The 22,913-nt window shown below is 50.4% G+C and overlaps 1 protein-coding gene across 6 annotated transcripts in view; it reads left to right on the top strand.

The window, feature by feature from the left end:
- Positions 1 to 7,843, top strand: part of LOC110125210 (actin, alpha skeletal muscle 2-like) — a 41,807-nt gene extending 33,964 nt beyond the window's left edge. For 5 of the 6 annotated variants that reach the window (XM_070457819.1, XM_020874118.2, XM_020874119.2 and 2 more), the window contains one exon: positions 5,585 to 5,869. In XM_070457819.1, the coding sequence (XP_070313920.1) occupies positions 5,585 to 5,728 (144 nt within the window). In that variant the 3' untranslated portion in view covers positions 5,729 to 5,869. Of the gene's footprint in view, positions 1 to 5,584; positions 6,209 to 7,551 lie in introns of those variants that run through there. The other variant, XR_011484435.1, reaches the window with a different exon arrangement.
- Positions 7,844 to 22,913: the final 15,070 nt, after the last annotated feature.

Genomic DNA, 22,913 nt, shown 5'->3' with positions numbered 1-22,913 from the left:
CCTCCCCTGCCTGACCCTCCACCCCTGCCAGGGGCTTCCTGCCATGCCCTCAGCACCATGTAAACTTTTCTTCTTTACTTTCAAATTCACAGCCTGTATTTCTTTAGAGCAGTCTTAGGTTTACAGAAAAACCGAGGAGAGAGCGAGTTCCCGCATATCTCTCCCTGTGCGCACAGTCGCCCCTGTGAGCCCAGCCGTGGTTTTCCTGGGTGCATTGGTTACAACCGCGGAACCGATCGTTGTCAGCTGAAGTCTGTAGTTGCCATTAAACTTCACCCCTGGTGGCGTGCGTGTGACGGGCTTTGAGGAGCGTAGAAAGGCATGCGCCCACAGATAGCCTGTCCCGCAGAGGAAGTAATTCCTCATCCACGGGGGCTGTCACAGGATAGTTCACGTTAATAGCGCCCTGGGCGCTGCCCACTGCTCCCCACCTCCCCCGTCCCCGAGCAACGACGGATGATTTTAAGTCTCCATAGACCTGCCTTTTCCAGAACGCCACGTAGCTGGAATCAAATCGTCGGAAGCTCGTGTGGTTGGAATCACAGAGCATGTAGCCTTTTCACATGGGCATCTTTTTTACTCCATTTTTCAAACATTTTCTTTTTTTCCCCCCTGTTTATAAAAGTAGCTCTATAAGCAAAGTTTATGCACTGGGTTTTTTTCTGCTTCTGTTAGGTCCATACCATTTCTGTCCTTTATTGTGCCCATCTTTGCATGAAATGTTCCCTTGGTATCTCTAATTTTCTTTAAGAGATCTCTAGTCTTTCCCATTCTGTTGTTTTCCTTTATTTCTTTGCACTGATCACTGAGGATGACTTTCTGATCTCTCCTTGCCATTGTTTGGAACTCTGCATTCAAATGGGTAGATCTTTCCTTTTCTCCTTTGCCTTTATTTTATTTTATTTTATTTTTCCTTTGCCTTTAGCCTCCCTTCTTTCCTCAGCTATTTATTAGGCTTCCTCAGACAACCATTTTGCCTTTTTGCATTTCTTTTTCTTGGGAATGGAATTGATCACTGCCTCCTGTACAATGTCACGAACCTCCGTCCATAGTTCTTCAAGAGATGGGAATACCAGACCACCTGACCTGCCTCCAGAGAAATCTGTATGCAGGTCAGGAAGCAACAGTTAGAGCTGGACATGGAACAACAGACTGGTTCCAAATCAGGAAAGGAGTACTTCAAGTTTGTATATTGTCACCCTGCTTATTTAACTTACACGCAGAGTACATCATGAGAAACGCTGGGCTAGGTAAAGCTCAAGCTGGAATCAAGATTGCACGGAGAAATATCAATAATCTCAGACGTGCAGATGACACCACCCTTATGGCAGAAAGCGAAGAACTAAAGAGCCTCTTGATGAAAGTGAAAGAGGAGTGAAAAAGCTGGCTTAAAACTCAACATTCAGAAAACTAAGATCATGGCATCTGGTCCCATCACTTCATGGCAAATAGATGGGGAAACAATGGAAATAGTGACAGACTTTATTTTGGGTGGCTTCAAAATCACTGCAGCCATGTGTGATTTTGGCTGCATCCATGAAATTAAAAGATGACTGCAGCCATGAAATTTAAAGTGACTGCAGCCATGAAATTAAAAGATGCTCATTGAAAGAAAAGCTATGACCAAACTAGACAACATGTTAGAAAGCAGAGACATTACTTTGCCAACAAAGGTCCATCTAGTCAAAGCTATGATCTTTCCAGTAGTCATGTATGGATGTGAGAGTTGGACTATAAAGAAAGCTGAGTGCAGAAGAACTGATGCTTTTGAACTGTGGTGTTGGAGAAGACTCTTGAGAGTCCCTTGGACTGAAAGGAGATCCAACCAGTCCATCCTAAAGAAAATCAGTCCTGGGTGTTCATTGGAAGGACTGATGCTGATGCTGAAGCTACAATACTTTGGCCACCTGATGTGAAGAACTGACTCATCTGAAAAGACCCTGATGCTGGGAAAGATTGAAGGTGGGAGGAGAAGGGGACGACAGATGGCATCACTGACTTGATGGACATGAGTTTGGGTAGACTTTGGGAGTTGGTGATGGACAGGGAGGCCTGGCGTGCTGCAGTCCATGGGGTTGCAAAGAGTTGGACATGTCTGAGCGACTGAACTGAACTGAACTGATACACTGGGTTTGGAATTTCAGTCCCAACTTGCGCCATGAAGAAGCATCTTCCTGTCTCTCCCTCTGACTGTAAGGAACCAGCTCAGCGTGAGCCCAGGCTGGGTGGCTGGGGTTGGAGGGATGGGACCACCCATGTGCTCTTGGTTAAGTAGAGGCCTTCTTTTCCCCTCAGAGACTGAGGACCGAGGGTTGGCCCCCAGGCACAACAGTGCTTCTTGCTCTGGGTGGTCTCTGCCTCCTCCTCCAGAGCCACTGGGGCAACAGGGAAGACTCAGGAATTTCATGGAAAGATAAATGTATCAGGTATTATATAATCAATACAGGCCTCCCTTCCAAAGTCAGCAGCCGTCTTGTATATACATTAGAAAACTCCATTATTATTATACAAATCCATGTAATACTGGAAAATTAATCCCATCCCTTCCTTCCTAAGCCTGCAACCCTCATCATAAAATAGGATCCACCAGGGCACACATTTATATTAAAGAACAGTGCCCCCGCCTTTGCGCTTCCTAAGGCTGCCGTCTTCTTTATACAGTTTCCTATGATGCTACATAAATATAGGTAATGTTGGAAAATTGTTACTGACCTGCTTCCTCACCTCCCAAGGCTGCAGCCTCCTTCCAGCATCTCACATGAGATGAGACATTTACATAATTATTAGAAAGCTCTTAGCCCTCACGGCTTCTCACTCTGAAGTCCTGCGCTCTCCTCAGGAATGCTTTTCCGCTGCTCCTCCTCTTGACCCTCCGAGTTCTTACCTGTAAAAACCTTGCATTAAACCAGGAAGTGAAGGTATTAGTAACTCAGTCATGTCCAACTGTTTGCCACCCCATGGGCTGTAGTCGGCCAGGCTCCTCTGTCCATGGGATTCTCCAGGTAAGAATACCAGAGTGGGTTTCCATTCCCTTCTCCAGGGGACCTCCTCGACCCAAGGATCAAACCCCGGTCTCCCACATCGCAGGCAGAGTCTTTACCACCTGAGCCCCTTAGGAAGGGAAGCCCCTAAACCAGAAAGAAGGCAAGCTTAGCCAGAATGGAAGACAAATGGAAACATGCTGCAGGCTCGCTGTGCTTTCTGACCACCGTTGCAAAAAGCACCCGTCACACTGTCTTGCGTTGGCTTAGCCCGCCAGCCTGTGGCTGGACTGAGGTTTGAACCCAACTCTCCATCCCTACTTCTGAGCCCTCAAGTTACCCCCCAGCCCCCCACCCCAAAAACTTCTCCATATGAAGCTTGAAGGCGTCTCCCTTTTCCTATAACTTTATTGAAACTTAGCTCTGGCTCTGCCCAAGTTCTCTCCCATCTAGACATCTCTGGAGAGAAGGGGATGTGGGTTCACCTTTAGTCATCTGCAGGGCTCATTGTATTGTCCCCTAAAGAACAGAATGCTCTCCCTAAAACAGACTCCTCTCCCTTCGGAGAACAACTGGTTTCCATGGGGCAATAGCTTCTCCTGACAACCTAGATCTTGCTATAATAATGTTCTTGTGCCATGATTTCCCCTTATTTCTTTAGGAGAATTCCCCCCCGCCCTTAGAATCCATTTCCAGATGGGAGTTTCCTGAGCCAGAAATATACGCACTGTTAAGGCTTTTGGAACCTACGGCCAAGGTGCCCCTGAGAATAGCCAGCCTCCAGTCCTGTCAACACCGGGGAGACAGTGTCTCATCCACGCTGTTCCTTCAGCATCAGTTCAGCTCAGTTCAGTTCAGTCGCTCAGTTGTGTCTGACTCCTTGCGACCCCATGGACCGCAGCACTCCAGGCCTCCCTGTCCATCACCAACTCCTGGAGTTTACTCAAACTCATGTCCATTGAGTCGGTGATGCCATCCAACCACGGCATCCTCTGCCGTCCCCTTCTCCTCCCTCCCCCAATCCCTCCCAGCATCGGGGTCCTTTCAGATGAGTCGGCTCTTCACGTCCGGTGGCCAAAGTATTGGAGTTTCAGCCTCAACATCAGTCCTTCCAATGGGGTCCATCATTTTTAAAACTCTTTTCCAAGTGGGTGGATGAAAAATAACTGTTTTAATTTTGTTTCTTTAATGACTAATGAAGGTGAGTCTTTGGCAGGTTTCCCAGCTGTCTGCAGTTTTTCTCTTTTCCTTTTTTTAAATTGAAGAACAATTGTTTCTCAGTGTAGTGTTCATTCCTGCTACCCACCAAAGCGACTCAGTGACACACGTGTATTCATTGTTTAACGTTCTACCCCATTATGGTTTATCTCAGGATACTGAATACAGTTCCCTGTGCTATATACCTTCTTGTTTATCTTCTTTTACTTTAACATAGTTTTGTAATCACTTATTCCAACCTTCTGGCCATTTTTTTTCTGCTGGGGGCTTTGCTCTCTTTTGAATGAACAGATATCATTTTAGACAGGACATAGCTGGGGTCTGTGGCTCATCTAGAGTGGCAGCTTGTTGATGGAAAAAAAGTGAGAACATAGGGTCCCAGCTCTTTTCCCTGCCTGATGCCTGACCCTGAATATGCCTCCCATGCCCCTTCTGATCCTTTTCCTTGTGGTTTTTTTTACCCTTAAAAATTCAGCAGTTTTTCTTGTCTTAACCAATAGTAGCAGACGGTTTCCAAGCCAAGCATGGTTCTGTGGCAACAGAGTCAGCAAGCTTCCCGTGACTGAACCTGATAACTCATCTCCCCTCCCTCCCACGTCCAACTGGACCTTGAGTGTTTGAGATCCTCCTTCTAAATCCCCTTGCCCTGCAGTAAGTAGTGTGCTCACCTCTCTGATTAGGAGAAGAAACATGTTGAACTGTGATGTATCTAAGCGCCTTAAGGAAAGTCAGTGAACAGGTGAGGATGACACCATCTGACCTTGAGCAAGTAAACTCCTTCAGCACCTCGGTGATGCCGCCGGCAGGTGGGTGTGCAGGCGTTGACCTGCTCAATCCAGGGGTGACCTGACTTGGATAAGAAACACTGCTATCTGCCACACACATGGCTAATGTCCGTCTAAAAGTAAGAACAGAGCAAAAGCCAGAAAAAGTCTTGATGTGATGCCCCAGGCGGTAGACGAGATCTTCTCCACCTGGTCTGATTATTGGATTTTTTTGTTTGTTTATTTGTATTTTTTTCTGCAAAATGATGTATGCCTTTTGCATGGTCTTAATATGGAACTAGTGTATCGTGTATTTTAGAGTGAATCCAAGAGTCAACTGTGAGTCTTTTGTGTTCTTATTGCTTTTATCTATAATTTTAAGCTACAAGCAGTGGGATGAGGGCCACAAAGCATCTTTAAAGGTTGGAATAGACTGTACTTGCTTTAGGGGTGGGGGAATGACTGCCTGTGGAGTTCGCTCAGGGGTTGGCATTTCGTTCCCCCAGTTTGTTGGTATTTGATCCGGGTTTCCCTCCCTCTCTCCCCTCTGGCCCTCCGTCCTGCCTCACCCTCCCCCCTCCCCTCCTCCACTCCGCCTCTGCCTCCTCCACCCCCATGCAGGTATCCACCTGTCCGTACTCCGTGTATGGTGCGTGGGCAGGTGGCTCCATCCTGTGCTCACTCTCCACCTTCAAGGACATGTGGGTCACCAGAGAGGAATACAGGGAGATGGGCTCCTCGGTCGTCGGGAGGAGAACCCTCTGATCCATGGCTGGACTACATCACCAGTCTCACCATCTCCAGGCTGAACCTCGGCTTGACTGAACTGATCAGAGCTCACAACAAACTCAAATGTGGGCGTGGCCCTTCCTCCCCCTGACTTCGATTAAAAGGGTCAACAAAGAACAGACAGCCTCTTTGAGCAAGGCTTGGAGCATTTTGGGAAATGCTCACAGGGGTCTCTCTGCATCAGAGCAGAGTCATGAGTGGAGGGGACCTCTGGCAACTGTGTATCAGTCAGCGTGGCTAAGCTGTAATGCAGAAACAAACATTCCCCAAGACTCGGTGCCGCGGAACAAGAGGCCTTCTCACCCATGTTGCACGTCCACTGGAGGTCCCAGGGACTCTCTGCTCCTTCACCCTCACCCCAGAAGCAGGCTGACAGAGCCGACACCATCTGGAACACTGTCTCACCCTGTGAGTGCACATGTGGGTGGCCTGGAGGACCTTCCACTGGCTGCAAAGGTACACACTGCACATCTATCCACAATTAATGGTCCAGAGCAAGTCACGTGGCCCCAAACCACCATGGGGGCTGGGGAGGGCCACCCTGACGTGCACTTGACCTCCAACATGGGAGGAACAACATAGATGCTCTGGTTCCTGAAAGCACAGTTAGGTTCATGAAAGCATATCCTTCACGTATTTATTCTTCATTTATTCCACATAAATACCAGTAAAATTGTTTTGTATGTCACCGAATTAATACTTAAAATGGCATACATCCTTTACCAACTGTACGGTTTCAAGTAAGGATTTAATCACTGTAAAATATTAGTTTTAGAACTGCATAATATGAACGTGGCTAAAAGCCACATGCGTTCGTATGTGCTGAGTTGCTTTGTCCTGTCCAGCTCTTCGCAACCCCCTGGCCTGTGACCCCCCAGGCTCCTCTGTCCACGGGATCCTCCAGGCAAGAGTACTGGGGTACGTTGCCGTGTCTTCCTCCAGGGAGGCATCAAACATGCATCTCTTAAGTCTCCTGTGTTGGCAGGTGGGTTCTTTACCACTAGCACCACCTGGAAAGCCAAAAATCATAGCTTCTTATTTATGTTTGTTAATCACATTTGTATAGTAATGCCAGTCTTTGTTCTGTTTACTGTCTTATGTTCCAGGGTGTAGGATTTTTATTCCTTTAAAACTGGGTACATAATATGTATACAATAAACTGAAATATCTGTATTTAAAAAAAGAATATGCGAAAGCTGGTGGTCATTGCTGAAGAGAGATATTACAGACTTTGCTACATAAGAAATAAGTCTGTGAGATTGGCTTATTCGAGCTGATTTCATGGTGCAGGAGCCGAAGTTGAGAGAGAGGCTCACGAACTTGAGCAAGGTCATTTGACAGGGATGGGTTTAAATCTGGCAAGAACCCCAAGTAGGGCCACCGGAGATCAGGAGCAGAGAACTAAGGAAAGAATGTCAGCACGAGCATCCCGAAGTAGTTCCCACCTAGAGGCCCGCATTCCCCCTGCATCCATCAGCAGCCCCTTTGCATCCTCCTCTCCCCCAGCCCCCGGCAACCTCTCACCTACTCTCTGTCCCCGTGGAAACGCCCTTATTCATTTCATAAAAATGGAGGTACACAACACATGGCCTTTTGGTGTGGCTTCTTTCACGCACTGTATTTCCAAGGTGCATCGTGTTGGAGCCTGTGTCAGTAAATCCATGCCTTTTCGTGGCTGAATGGCATCCCACTGTATGTCTGGACCGCATTTTGTTTTTTCACTCATCCTTTGATGCTCACCACTTCTGTGTAGACCCATAAGCGCCACCCACACACCCTCCTCCCTCCCTCCTGCCTAGATTGGAGCCGACCTTCAGCTGACCTTGGGAGCCCTGGGTTGATGGAGGCTGAGTCCTGGAATCCCTGCTTGGAGAAGAGGCACTGGAATTCTTAGATGCTCAATCAACAGACTCATCTTGGGTTAAGCTGCAAGACCAAGGATCATCTGTTGAAGCAGCTGGTGTGTCCCTAAACGATACATGTGTGGAGGGCACAAGGAGGGGACGGTTTCATCCTTTGGTGCCTGAAGCCAGCCAGCCCTCATTTCTGAGTTTGATGACATAATAAATCACACACCCCTTTTTGTTATAATTAAGTCTCAACTGAATCTTTATCTCTTGGGAGCCAAACAAAGTGTGCATAGTGCAATTTATAATAGCCAATTAGAAAGTAAAATTGACAAAGTGAAACAAATACTATGAAATACCCAGAGAAGAAAAGTAAACTAACAAGAAATATAGGAGCCTTCCATTAAGAAAACTGTAAGTTTCTATCGACTTCCTAAAGAAGACGCCAAAACAGGGAGGAAATGACATGCTTGAGAGTGAGAAACAATACATAAAATGTCAGTTCTCCCCAGTTCACCCAGAGAGCCAGTGCAACCCTAATCAAATCCCAGTGAGATTTGAGTGGAATTTGATGAGATGATCCAAGGGTCATTCAGAAGAGAAAATACCAAAAATACAGGCTCCCTCTTGGGGTGTCCAGAGCCACCCCTTTCACAACAGCCAGCAGCACACCCAGGCCATGGCCCCAGACACACCTGAGTCTCAGCGCTTCTCAGAGAGCCACTGCCCAGCACCCTAGGATGTGGTCCTGGCTGGTAAAGGTCCCCAGGATACGGAGCACAGCATGTTGGAACAGGACTGATACAGTTATGGTCCAGCCCTCTTTCTCCCTCTGGGTCTTCCTCTGGGGGTGGTTTGGATGAAGTTTACACCTACCCTCTCCTGCAAGTATGGGCATAGTGGAATGTCACCCAGGCCAGGCCAGTGAGACTCAATTCCAGGACGTTAGCTGTTGGATAGCAGCTCCCATTGTGAGGGAGCTACCCCTTAGATAGAAGTCTAGAGCTGCTGACTGCAAGCTACCACTTTGGAGAGCCTGCATGAGAACTAAGCCGTGGCAGAAGATCCTGGGGTGGGGAGAGGAGAAGGAAAGGGTGGAAGAGGGAGAGAGACAGAGAAACAGAAAGAGAGAAAGAGAGAGAAAGGGAAACAGAGAAAGAGATTCTGATGCCTCACAGCACAGCTTGAACCAACCAAGCCTGAAATCCACCACAGAGTCATTGTTTGGGAAGCCAGTATATCTTAATTTTATTTAATTTAGTCTGTAGTTAAAGATGATTCTTTAAAACAGAAGAGGTCTGGGAACCAACCTTAGGTATTGTGGATAAATATATAAAAATGAAATCCTTTTCCTTGTCAGTGTATTTGGGATGGAATTTTGCCCTGGGATTTAGACTTGGACAATCTTTTCCAAAGAGAAAAAGGTGATGACAGAGGATGAGATGGTTGGACATCACCAACTCAATGGACCTGAGTTTGAGCAAGCTCCGGGAGAGGGTGAAGGACAGGGAAGCCTGGTGTGCTGCAGTCCATGGGGTCACAAAGAATCAGACGCGTCTGAGCGACTGAAGAGCCACAATCTTTGCAAACACCTGGCTTTGGAACATACCTCCTCCTGGGGCATATTATCCACTCATTCTCTCATTTTCTCATTCACCCTAAAGCCCCTTTCTACCAGGAGTGGGGTGTGGATGGTTGAAGGCAGGAGGTCCCCTGAAGTCTCTCTTCTTCCATCTGAGAGAGGGGGTGTCATACAGCTAGCAGGTTTGGTGAGGTTTTATTTTCCTGGGGAAAGGGCCTCGGTGCCTGCTAGGAGGGCTCTCAGTCTTGACATCGTCACCACCAGGGCTGTGAGCCCAGGCGGACTCTCCAGCAATGCCAGCCTCCAGCAGAAGGCCTCTGGCAGCTCTCTCTCCAATCCCCACGCCTCAGCCGCCAGAACAAGTGCAGGCTGTGGATATGGGAGCATCCTCACCTCCCTAGTCTTTCCTTCATCTCTTCTCATCATCATTCAGCCTGTGATTATAGCAGGTCTCAAGCTGAGTGCTCAGGATAGAGTAAAGCATTGACCTTGCTTTCCAAACTCCCCAAATAGCCAAGAGAGGCTTCCAGTGCAGGTGGGTGGGGGGCGATGCTGGTGGGATGCCCAGAGCGACGTCCATCTTGAGTTCCACAGGACAGATGTGAAACCCACCCTGCAGTTGTGAGCGGAGGGTGTGTCTGACTGGAGAGGTGAAAAGTCCATTCAGGGAGGGTGAGCCAAGGGGAACTTATGGCTTCATACACAGAGATCCGGCTTGCCTGGGGAGTGTGGTTATCAGCATTCAGCAAGTGATTTACACTAACTACTCGAGAGTGAGTTTCCCCTATTAAATACACAGCAATTAGTGATCCTAATAGTCCATTGCGACTTACTTGGATGCTGAGAATGGCTTTGTTAAAAGCCAGTTGAGAGGTGGGGGTAAATAACAGTAAATTCAGCCCCCAGGTGACTCTCCTGCACCTGGAGACTTTGGTCTCTGCCTTTGGTTGGATTCCCAATCCGAGCCCAGGGTGTTGCATGCCCCGGGCAGCTCTTTGGACTCAGATTAGGGGGCTGTTTATGCTCAGTCTGGACAACAGCCGTGAGGGAAGACGGTTCAGCTGGGGCCATCCCATCCCTCCCAGGACTTCCTGACTTGAGTTCATTTCAAGTGAGCCCCTCCCAGCTCATTCTGGGCGCCACCCCTGGCCCAGCCCAGCCTTTATCTGTGCTCTTCGTGCTGGATGCTCGGGCGTGGAGAGTCCAGGCTAGAGGTGACCCATGGGTACCACTTCTTGTTCTTTACTTTCATCCAGCTGGCCAGCCAGTCAGCCCTTCATCCATCCATCCCCATTCATCCATTGCCCCCTCCCTTCTCTCCTTTATCTGTCCATCCATCCACTCCTTCAACCATCCATCCATCCATTTACCAATCCATCCATCCCTTCTCCTTCACTTCATCCACCCACCCTTCCATCCCTCCCTGCCTCCCTCCCTCATTTGTTAAATACTGAGGTCACACCTCGTAAGTGTACAAGTTTGCAGTGAAACACTAGGATTTGAAGTCTGGTTCAAACAAGCTATATGACCTCATGCAAGTTACCTAACTTTATAGCACAGTGTCTTCTGCTGTAAAGAGGAGAAGACAAAAGAATTGCAGTGGATTCAAAGAACTGACCCATATAAGAGGCTTAGAAAACTGCCTTGTGGTTAAAAAGTGCTCAGTAAATTTTCTGAGCACTTTTTTTATTTTTGGTCTTTTCTCAACCTTTATTTTTTTAACCAAAGTGAAATTCACATAAAAATTTGACAATTTTAAAGTATACAATTCAGTAGCATTTGGTACATTCAAAATGTACAATTACCACTCCTATTTAGTTCCAAAACATTTTCTTCACCCCGAAAGAAAATCCTGGGCCATTAAGCCACTTCTTTCTGCCCCAGGTAGTCATCAATCTGTGTTCTGTCTATATTTATGTACCTATTCTGGATATTTCACACAAATGGAACCATATAATATGTAGTCATTTATGAATGAATTCTTTCACTGAGCATAATATTTTAAGGTTTACTTATCATGTAGCATTTATTAATAGTTTGTTATGTTTTATTGCCAAAGGAGAACATTCTGTGTATGAATAAAACACATTTTTGAAGAATTACTTGGCAGTCCTGTGGTTAAGACTTTGCCCCTTAATATAGGGGGCATGGGTTTGATCCCTAGTCAGAGAGCTAAGATTCCCAAGATCCCACATGCCTCACGTTGAGTACTTGTTTTATTACCGCTATTATTAAATATTCACCAAGAGTTACTGTAAACCAGATTTAAAGAGATGTTTTAAAGAGAAGTCCAGAAAAAGTTCTGGAGTTCAAAGAAGGTTTTATAGAGCTGGTAGCATGCTAAGGAATTATATAATACTCAAGTTTGCTCAGACGTTGGAAGACGAGGAGCTTGACTTGGAAATGTGGTAGTTAAATGCTTCCAGAGAAACCTTTTTGCTCCTTTGAAATAAAGACAATACTGTGATCTTATTCTTATGTTTTATTTCTGTTCAAGTCATTGTTAAAACTTGGTGCTTTTTTAATGCAAATCATGGCACTGCATCAAACTAAAAACTTTTGATGAGAAGACTGGTTTAACATACCGGTATTCTTAATTACCAACATTTTAGTGAGCAAAGCAACTCGCTGTTTCTGTATCTCCATAAAGAACAGACCCAGATGGTCTTCCAGATGTCTCCTAACTCTGGACAAAGTCGGGGTGCATGTTAGATTTTCCAGCACCAAAGCTCACTGATTTACAGAAGATGCTGAAATCTGTGACTAGGTGTCTCTTGAGAAAAAGCCATAACGCCAGGGGAAAACGGATAATTTAAAAATAAAAGCTAAGCTGTGGAGTAGTTGAACCCACTTGGAAAGTCTCAAGTTTGCTGTCTGCAACTCCCACCAGGCGGACCGACTGCCAGGCTCGACAGTCAGGGCGCGGGAAGGGCACGGGGAGTGGAGAGCTGGTCTACCTGGAGCAGGCTGCGGGCGCAGGGCGCGGGAAGGGCACGGGGAGTGGAGAGCTGGTCTGCCTGGAGCAGGCTGCGGGCGCAGGGCGCGGGAAGGGCACGGGGAGTGGAGAGCTGGTCTGCCTGGAGCAGGCTGCGGGCGCAGGGCGCGGTGCGTCGCCGCAGTCTGCGCAACTTGCAACCTCAGGCTCGTAGCCGTTTTGGCACACCCAACGTGGGACGGAAGCCTGAACTTTAAAGGAAAAGTCTACGTAATGCAAAGCAGACACCATTGGCTTCTCCTTTCACACAACTCCCTCCTTTCCGAAGGAGAATGGCACGATGGGGAGAGAGGAACTTCGCAGTCATGGCGGAGCTGTGACCTGTGACCTCAGGCAGGTCACATGATCATTCTGAACTTCCCTTGACCCAGCATCGCCATTTCTGACCGTCCGCTTTTCTCTATTTCTGTCCTTATGTCTATGTCTACCTCATCTCCTGCACTGGAGAAGGGAATGGCAGACCACTCCAGTGCTTTTTGCCTCGAGAACCCTATGAACAGTAGGCTATGACAAACTTAGACAGCATGTCAGAAACCAGAGACATCACCTTTCCAACAAAGGTCTGTCTAGTCAAACCTATGGTTTTCTCAGTGGTCACGTACGGATGTGAGTTGGACCATAAAGAAGGCTGAGCACCAAGGAGGTGATGCTTTCGAACTGTGGGGCTGGACAAGATTCTTGAGAGTCCCTTGGATAGCAAGAAGATCAAACCAGGCAATTCTAAATGAAATCAACTCTGAATGTTCATTGGAAAGACTGTTGCTGAAACCAAAGCTCCAATAAACTGGCCACCTGATTCAAAGAGCTGACTCATTGGAAAAGACCCTGATGCTAAGAAAGATTGAGGGCAGGAGAAGAAGGGGGTGGCAGAGGATGAGATGGTTGGACGGCATCACTGACTCAATGAACATGAGTTTAAGCAAGCTCCGGGAGACGGTGAAGGGAGGGAAGCCTGGTGTGCTGCAGTCCATGGGGTCACAAAGAGTCGGACACAGACTAGTGACTGAACAACAACGGCATCTCTGTCTCTATGAGCAGAGCTGCTACGAGAATGAGTAAGAAATGGCATGTACAAATGGTCAAGCTCTCTCCAAGCATAAGACATTGGCATAAACCAGGGGTCCTCAGACTGAAAGTGCATCCCAATCACCTGGAGGTCTTTCTGGTGACGGCTGTTCTGGTGGGTGTGAGGTGATATCTCCTGGTTTCGATTGGCATTCTCCGATACAAACTCTTCTCTGGTGTTGAGCAGCTTTTCAAGCACCTGTTGGCCATCACTATGTCTTCTTTGGGGAAACTCAGATCTCCAAATATTCAGATATTTTGTCCATTTTTTAATTGAATTTTTAAAAATATTGAGTTGTATGAGCTGTTTGTATATTTTGGATATTAACCCCTTATCTGTCATATCATTTGCAAACATTGTCTCCCATTCCATAGGCTGTCTTTTCATTTGTTGAAGGTTTTCTTTGCTGTGCAAATGCTTTTAACTTTAATTAGGTGCCATTTGTGTTATTTTTGCTTTTATGTCTTTTGCCTTAGGATATGGGACCAAAAAGATATTGTTACAATTTATGTCAAAGACTGTCCTACCTATGTTTTCTAGGAGTTTTGTGGTTTCGGGGCTTACGTGTGCATGCACGCTAAGCTGCTTCAGTTGTGTCCGACTCTTTGTGACTCCATGGACTGTCGCCTGCCAGGCTCTCCTGTCCATGGGATTCTCCAGGCAAGAATACTGGACTAGGTTGCCATTTCCTTCTCCAGGGGATCTTCCAGACCCAGGGATTGAACCTGCATCTCTTATCTCTACCTGCATTGGCAGGCAGGTTCTTTACCACTAGCTCCACCTAGCAAGCCCTTCAGGTCTTACACTAGGTCTTTAATTCACTTTGAGTTTATTTTTGAATATCAAAAAGACCAAAAATAGCAAATGTTGGAGTGAAGTGGAAAAAAGGGAACACTGTACACTGCTGGTAGGAATGTAAATTGGTGCAGCCACTGTGCAAAATAGTATGAAGATTCCTCAAAAAACTAAAAATAGAACTGCTATATGATCTAGCAATTCCACTCCTGGGTATTTATCTGAAGAAAACAAAAACACTAATTTGAACAGATACGTGAACGTCAATGTTCATAGCAGAATTGTTCACAGTAGCCAAGACATGGAAGCAACCTAAGTGTCCGTCAAAAGAAAAACGGATAAAGAAGATGTGGTGTGTGTATATACAATGGAATGCTACTTAGTTCTAGAAAAGAATGGAATACTGCCATTTGCAACAACGTGGTTGGACCTAGAGAATACTGTGCTTAGTGAAATAAGTCAGGAAAGACAAACACTATGTGTCATCACTTATACGTGGAATCCAGAAAATAAAACAAATGTACATAACAAAACAGAAACACACTCACACATATAAAGAACAAGCTAGTGGTTCCATCTCTCCCCTCTCCTCCCATCCCCAGCCTCTCTCTTCCTGAGTAAACTTAGAGAAAATCTTATATCTGCCCTCATCGACATTTTATGCCGCCTTCTTTAGGAAGGTTGTGAGCAGGAGGGTGGGCTTCCAGGAGGGGGCGCTCTATGGAAAGACGCATAAACTCATTTCTCCAAAAACAAACACAAAATGATAACCCTGACTCTGCTCTCTTTAAGGCATGGACAAGTTCCGAAATCCAGACTCAATGATCGTAGCCTCACTGTACTGCCCACTTTGCCCTAAGGAAAAATTTCGCTCAGATCCTGAACTGGTAAGAACTATTGGAACTGTTGCACCTTACAGTTGCTGACCTGGGGTTTGTCTCCTATAGTAAGTGGATGGGGAGCTGATGTTGTCTGGGAAATAGAGAGATGCAGAGTGCAGAGCAAGGCTGTGAAGACAACCCTCCATCCTAGCCTTCCCTAGCATTTTCCTGGGTGCATTTCCCACAACCCCTTGCAGTGAGTGGTCCAGCTGTGATGTGGACGTGACCCATGGATACATTTCCATCCAAATGAAAGTGCATGTAAGGCAGAGGCTCTCCCACCACCGCTGGATGTTCTTCCAGGTGAGCACAGATGTGTAGCTTTCCTACTGGCGGCTTCCCAACCCAGGCGGTTTCTGGAAGTTTTCTGATGGCAGCAGTGGTGGCCTGACTTTAAAGCCAAAGGATGTCACAGCAGCTTCCCAGCTAAGCAGGTGGCTTCCAGTGAGCCGGGAGCCCCTTGGCTGGCCCAGCTATGTTTTCAGTCATTCCTGAGGCCACAGCTCAGTATCTGCTTTCTCAGGATCTCCTATGACCCCACTGCCCTGTTACTACCCCACGACGATCTCCTTTCGACTAAAATCAGCAGGAGGGAACCTCGTTCTCTGCAAGAGCCCCAGTACTTACAACATGGGAGTGTGCTTTCCGGGGAGAAGGCCCACTGTTCCCTCGGCTTCTCAGTGGGGCTATCACCCAAGGGAGGCTGGGAACATCCCCTGTTGGTGGTCCACACGACATGCCCCTGGGTCACAGCAGGTGTCCCAGAACATTGGTGGGGAGTCAAATCACTGTGAACTTGGCATCTAAAGGAATGTTCTGAAAAGCACTACTAATTTGCATGCTCCCCATCTGGAGTTTCAGATCCTGGGTCTAATTAATGCATTGCTCACCTGCAGCCATTTTCACTTTCAATTCCATTAAACAAATTCAATGGCTTGTTTAATAAACATTACCGAGTAAGACATGAGAGACACGGGTTTGATTCCTGGGTTGGGAAAATCCCCTGGAGGAGGGCATGGCAACCTGCTCCAGTATTCTTGCCTGGAAAATCCCATGGACAGAGGAGCCTGGTGGGTTACAGTCCCCTGGGGTCGCATAAGAGTTGGACAGAACTGTGTGACTGAGCATGCATGTGTAAGATGCGTTTCCCCAGACCCTTTGCTTGGAGCTGGGCAAATGGATTGTTGTTGTTGTTCAGTCGCTAAGTTGTGTCCTACTCTTTGTGACCCCATGGCTGCAGCACCAGGCTTCCCTGTCCTTCACTATCTCCTGGAGTTTGCTCAAGCTCATGGGTATTATATCAGTGATGCCATCCAACCGTCTGTCTCATCCTCTGTCATCCCCTTCTCCTCCTGCCTTCAGTCTTTCCCACTGTTAGGGTCTTTTGAGTCAGTTCTTCAGCTCAGGTGGCTAAAGTATTGCAGCTTCAGTCCTTCCAACAAGTATTGGGGGTTGACTTCCTTTAGGATTGACTGATTTGATTCCTTTGCAGGCCAAGGAACTCTTAAGAGTCTTCTCCAGCATCACAGTTTGGAAGCATCAGTTCTTCAGATGCATTTGCCATAATTCCAGGGGGACCCCCACCACTGTATAAGGAGGAGGAGCCCCAGAAAGCAAACCCTTGCCTTTATGGTCACCACAAACATGCACCAGCTGGCGAGAGAGCCCCGAGGACAAGGCAGCAGACACCCCACGTCTTGTGAGCGCCTGTCATGGCAGATTGCAAACTGGTTCCCTTCCTCTCCCATCAAGGGAGGAGTCTGTGTATATATCCCTTAATACAGGTTGGTCATGTGACTAACGTGGGCCAATGAGTGGCAGGCAACTGCAGAGAGGATGCAGGCAGGGGCTTGAGAAGCACATGTGCATCAGGCTCGCCCTTAGAAATGCTGCAGCCGCCACCTGGTAACTGGTGGACCCACCAGAGATGATGGGAGATGCAAGGCCTACTGATCCCCTAACTCCAGCTGACCACCAGCCAGTCAGCAGCAGAGGTGAGCCGCCTGACCACCTGCTGACCACAGACAGTGAGGAGCCAGGGAGGCCAGCCCGAGTCACTGGGGCACTTGTGCCTACGTGCTAAGTCGTTTCGGTTGTGTCCAGTTCTCTGTGACCCCATGGACTGTAGCCCGCTAGGCTCCTCATCCATGGGATTTTCCAGGCAAGGATACTGGAGTGGGTTGCCATGCCCTCCTCCAGGGGATCTTCCCAACCCAGGGATTGAACCTGGGTCTCCCGCATTGCAGGTGGATTCTTTACCATCTGAGCCACCAGGGAAGCCCAGAATTTGAGTATTTTTCCAAAGACAGAGTCCACTCAGGAACATTTTTCCCTTGAGGAGGGGCTGTTTAGAACCAGGGCTCAGCCATCTCCCTGAGAGACAGATTCATAAATGAGGCAGATTTCAAGAGAATTCACTGCAGGCCACCAGCTCATGGCCCTCCCCGGCACCTCCCACCGCTCCCTACCAGACGGAAACCCCGCCCTCCCCCGCATGGAGCACGGTCGGGTGTCTGTGTGTGGGAAGGAGGGATGCACAATTCCAAATTCCACTTTCTCCCTGGGGGACCAAGACCAGGTCAAAAACCAGTTCCCAACAGCAGGTCAAGGCGAGAAGGCCAGTCACCCAGAGTCGCTCTGAAGGGCGCCGTGCCTGTGCTGGGGACCGAACCTCGTCCCCTGGGGTCTCCCCCCACGCGCCGCCCCCGCCACGCACACAGCCCACCTCTCTCCTGGCCTGTGCATCGGCTCGGGGTGCCAACTCGCTCCTGGCTGGCTCATCGTCCGTCGCTGACTGAGTTTCTGCCCAGCTCAGTGAAGTCCAGCGGTACCAGCAGGGCCCTCGGGCTTGTGGAAATGCAGATTCCCAGCCGCCCCAGCCCAGACTCAGGACTCCTGGGCAGCGGCCTGGCTGGGAGTTAGCACCCGGGTCTCTGCCTAAGTCAGGGCCAGGCTGGGCTTCCCAGGTCGCTCAGTGGGAAAGAACCCGCCTGCCAACGCAGGAGACTCAAGAGATGCGGGTTCGATCCCTGGGTTGGGAAGATCCCCTGGAGAAAGAAATGGTAACCCACTCCAGTGCTTGCCTGGAGAATCCTATAGACAGAGGAGCCTGGCGGGCTATGGTCCATGGGGTCACACAGGTTTGGACACGACTGAAGTGCCTTAGCACACACACAGGGCCTGGGACGCCCTTCAAGGCCGTCTCTACGTTTCAGAACTGACCAGCAGGTGTCGCCCTGACACCAGGCTGCAGGTCGGGCCGTCCAGCTGCTCTTGGCCGAGCCGCTGAAGATCGGTGGGCAATCACCTTCGACCAGGCCCTGACCAGGAGCAGGAGGGCGCGCGTGAGTGCGTGTGTCCGTGTGTGTGTGTGCATTCAGTGAGTGGAGTCGCTCAGTCATGTCCGACTCTTTGGGACCCCACGGACTGCAGCCTACCAGGCTCCTCCGTCCACGGGATTTTCCAGGCAAGAGTACTGGAGTGGGTTGCCATTTTCTCCTCCAGAGGACCTTCCCCACCCAGGATCAAAGCGAGGTCTCCCGCATTGCAGGCAGACACTTTACCGTCTGAGCCACCGGGGACAAGGAGGAGTGAACGCCATGAGTACGTCCCTGACAAACCTCAAATCAGACCCGGGAGTGGGAGGAGGGGGCAGCTGTCCGGCCTCGCCCACCCCGGTGAGCGCCGTAACCCCGGGGAGGCCTTGCGGGGACCCGCTTTCCCGGAGGCGCTGCAGCTGCCCCATCACAGCGAGGGTGCAGACTGGCCGAGGAGGGCATGGGGAGCCTGGGGACTCGGTGAGCGGCAGTCCCCGTCACCCTGGTGGGGCGGGGGCGCATTTCATTTGGCAGATTCTCTGAGCGCCCATCAGGCACCAGGCAAGGTCTCATTCAGAGCTGGAGAGACGCTGCCGCCCGTGAGCTGGGGCCCCGGGGGGAGTGAGAGGACCAGGAGCGAAGCCGCGCGGAGCCCCCTCCTGCCTCTGAGGCCCGGTTTCCTCCCGACACTGCCTGGCGGGATGACAGCACCCATCCCCAGTCACTGGTCCTCCCCGCCAAGGTCGGAGCGCTGGGGCCATTTCTGGGGCCGCTACGTCTCCTGCTAGGACCCCCATCCGTTACAGAGAGCGAGCCTGGCCAGGCTTCCCTTTCAGAACCACTTTCCTGGCAGGAGGATGGATTGGGGGGCAGGGCCAAGGGCGTGGAGTCAGCATCCAGAGGCCAAGGCCACGTGGGCCTGCGCGGGTGCCCGTCCTGGGTGGTGGAGCTGGTGAGCGTCTGGTGTCCTGTGGAGACTACAGGAAGCTCATCAAGCACGTGGACCAGCGCTGCTCCTAGAATCTTCCCCGAAACATGGAGAGGGGGCTGCTTATTTCACTGAACAAGCTTGGCCTGATTCATTCTCCGGCAGGAAATTCCGAGGACAGCGACCCTCGGGACGGAGGGTGACCCCCCCACCGCCCCATCAAGGCGTCTTCCTGCTGCACCTGGCCCCGCCCCGACAGCGCCCCAGGGAACCTGTCCTGGCCTCCGGTGGCTAGTTGGTGAGGGTGGTGGGCAGGAGCCACAGGGAGGGCTCGTCCCTGCCAGGAAGGCGACCAGGGAAGCATTGAGGGTGTCCACGTGCAAGGCCAGGACCGCACCAGTGCCAGGCATCTTGGCCCTGCAATCAGTAGAAACTGACTAAAGGCCAGACGAGAAACTCGGGCAAGGCTTTCCTGGGGCTCCTGTTGCAGCAGGGGCGTGAGAGAACAGAAACAGATCCCCTTGCTCCCTCCCCGAAGGGGGATGCGCTGCTTCCTGGTATGGGGTGAGGGTAGGGGTGTGTCCGGGGAGCCGGCCAGAAGGGTGGCCGAGGGGGCCTGCCCACCCTTGGCTGGTGCTGACTGCAGGGGGCTTGCACAGCGCCCTGCGTTTGCTCTCAGCTCTCAGCAGTTGGGCTTTTGGTCTCTTCGCGTCTTGTCCAAAATTCGCCCCAGTTGCACATAATTGGGTTTCCCCGGTGGCTCAGATGGTAAAGAATCCACCTGTCAACGCAGCAGATGCGAGTTTGATCCCTGGGTTGAGAAGATCCCCTGGGGAAGGGAGTGACGATCCACTCCAGCATTCCTGCCTGGGAAATCCCAGGGACAGAGGAGCCTGGCGGGCTGCAGTCCACAGGGCCGCCAAGAGTCCGACGCGCCTGAGCGACTGAGCAGAGTTCCTTGGTACTTTGTTGCTTGAGGAGACGCTTGTCCAGGGGCGAGCACCGCAGCAAAGGGTCCCTGGTCCCAGCCTGCTCACCTGGAGTGCAGATCCTGCCTGTCCACCGTGTCGAGCCATCAGGTGCGGTCCACAAAGAACTGAAGGCTGCCAGGAGGGGAGAAATCCTACCATCACAGGCGGGGAAGCAGAGGCGCTGAACCCGGCCATTCCGCATTTGATCCACCAGCAGCTGCGTGTCTGGCATCCCAGCCCCTCTGGGGCTCAGTTCTCCCGTCTGCAGGTTGGGGACAACGTCAGGCCCCTGGAGACTCACAATCCAGCCTGTGAGATGCCTGGCAGGGCGCCCCACTAAGGGCTCTGTGCCTCCCATCGCAGGGCTGAGCCAGCAGAATCTCCAAGAACGAAAGAGGAAGCAGAGACCCAGGAGAGGCGGGCAGCCTGTCGAGTGGACAGAGAGAGCTGGCGGCTCGGATGCCGCACTCGGCCCCGCTGCTGGGCGGCACGGCAGGGCCTGGCCTGAGCTGCCGGACCCGCGGCCTCACTGGGGACCGGGGAACCGCGGGAAGGCCCCGCAGAGCTGTTGAGAATGAGAGTCACGGGCGAATGTGCGCCTGGCCCAGCATCACTCAGGCACTAACGACGTGGGCACAGACGCCCCAGCCCCTTCTCACGGTCCAGTGGCCACAGGCAGCTCAGAGCCAGACGGCGCTGGGTGCTTCTGAGCAGCCGCCCTTGGGGGTCCATGGGGCTCTGAGGCTGGGCGGGCGTCCAGCTGCTCCGCTGACTGGGGAGCAGGCTCACGTCCCCTGGAGAGAGCTGAAGAACTTTCCCAATGGTTGGCGGCTTCCCCAGGCCCTCTGAGGGGACCTGCGGGCCCTGGACTGAGCTTCGTCTTAAAGGACCAGGCTTCCATTACCGGAAGGGGCGCGCACACCCCCCCCTGCAGTCTCCTCCCGCTAAACCGGCTGCAGGCAAAGCCCGGCTGAGGGGCTGTGTGGGCCCACAGCCCCTGACCGAGGCCCTGGGTGTCCCGCGCAGGGCCCCTCACGCCCCGAACAGCTTAGGGAGCATCTTCGTGGCTGTTGGCTCAGGTGGCGACGGCAGGGACAGGTGTTGGGTGTGAACAAGTGTAGAACTCATGGCAGACGGGTGGTCTCTGCGAGCTCACCCAGCCGGTCTGTGGACGAGGGGAGCCTGTGAGCACCTGGGGAGCCCGAGCTGCCCTCGAATCGGGTTTCCACCTCTCCGCGCTCCAGGTTCAGCTTGGATTCCCCTAAAGGAGCCCTGCACGCAACACACAGCGGGGTTCTGACCTCGCAACACCTGCGGAACAGCGTCGCAGGGCTTCACCTCTCCTTCATCCAAGTCGGCATCCTCCAGCGGTCCAGAGGTCAGCACGGGGCTCTCTGTGCCCCCGCACAGGTGGTGTCACTTTCTGCTCCCTGACCCTTTTCTCCAAACCAACGGAGAGATGCCTCTGATGGAGGGCTAGATTGGGAGAATAGATGGATTAGCTAGCTTGAGAGCGAGAGAGATTGGATGGATGGAGGACTGGATGGATGGATGGGTGGGTGGATAGATGGATGGATTGGTAGATGAATGGATGGATGGACGGATGGATAGGTGGGTGGATGGATGAGTGGATTAGATAGAAAAATATGAAGATAGAAAAATAGATAGAAAATATTGATAGATTATAGATAGAAAGGCAGACAAGCAGATACATTGACAGGTGAGCAGGCAGGCCTGCAGGCAAGCACCATGAAGAAGCTCACCCAGCCCCCTCAGTGCGGGCTGCCCCTCCCACGCCCACCCCAGGGCCCCTCCTCCTGCCTTTCCTGCAGACTCGGGATGTTCTTGTCACCTTTCCCCTGGTGCGAGGCTTCTCTGTATGGATGTGATGATGAGGCCCGTGGTAGAAACTAATACAGAGTAATTATACTCACTAATGACGCCCTTGCTGAAAGAGATGGGAATCCAGACCACCTGACCTGCCTCCTGAGAAACCTGTATGCAGGTCAGGAAGCAAGAGTTAGAACTGGACATGGAACAACAGACTGGTTCCAAATCAGGGAAAGGAGTACGTCAAGGCTGTATATTGTCACCCTGCTTATTTAACTTCTATGCAGAGTACATCATGAGAAACGCTGGGCTAGAGGAAGCACAAGCTGGAATCAAGATTGCCGGGAGAAATATCAATAACCTCAGATATGCAGATGACATCACCCTTATGGCAGAAAGTGAAGAAGAACTAAAGAGTCTCTGGATGAAGGTGAAAGAGGAGAGTGAAAAGGCTGGCTTAAAACTCAACATTCAAAAAAACTAAGATCATGGCATCTGGTCCCATCACTTCATGAAAAATAGATGGGGAAACAGTGGGAACAGTGGCTGACTATTTTTGGGGGCTCCAAAATTACTGCAGATGGTGATTGCAGCCATGAAATTAAAAGATGCTTACTCTTTGGAAGGAAAGCTATGACCAACCTAGACAGCATATTAAAAAGCAGAGACATTACTTTGCCAACAAAGGTTCATCTAGCCAAAGCTGTGGTTTTTCCAGTAGTCATGTATGGATGTGAGAGTTGGACTATGAAGAAAGCTGAGCGCAGAAGAATTGATGCCTTTGAACTATGGTGTTGGAGAAGACTCTTGAGAGTCCCTGGGACTGCAAGGAGATCCAACCAGTCCATCGTAAAGGAGATCAGTCCTGGGTGTTCATTGGAAGGACTGATGCTGAAGCTGAAACTCCAGTACTTTGACCACCTGATGCAAAGAGCTGGCTCGTTTGAAA

Source organism: Odocoileus virginianus, chromosome 28, assembly GCF_023699985.2.
Source record: "Odocoileus virginianus isolate 20LAN1187 ecotype Illinois chromosome 28, Ovbor_1.2, whole genome shotgun sequence".
Classification (NCBI taxonomy): Eukaryota; Metazoa; Chordata; class Mammalia; order Artiodactyla; family Cervidae; genus Odocoileus; species Odocoileus virginianus.
This window is presented reverse-complemented; position numbering and strand designations above follow the sequence as displayed.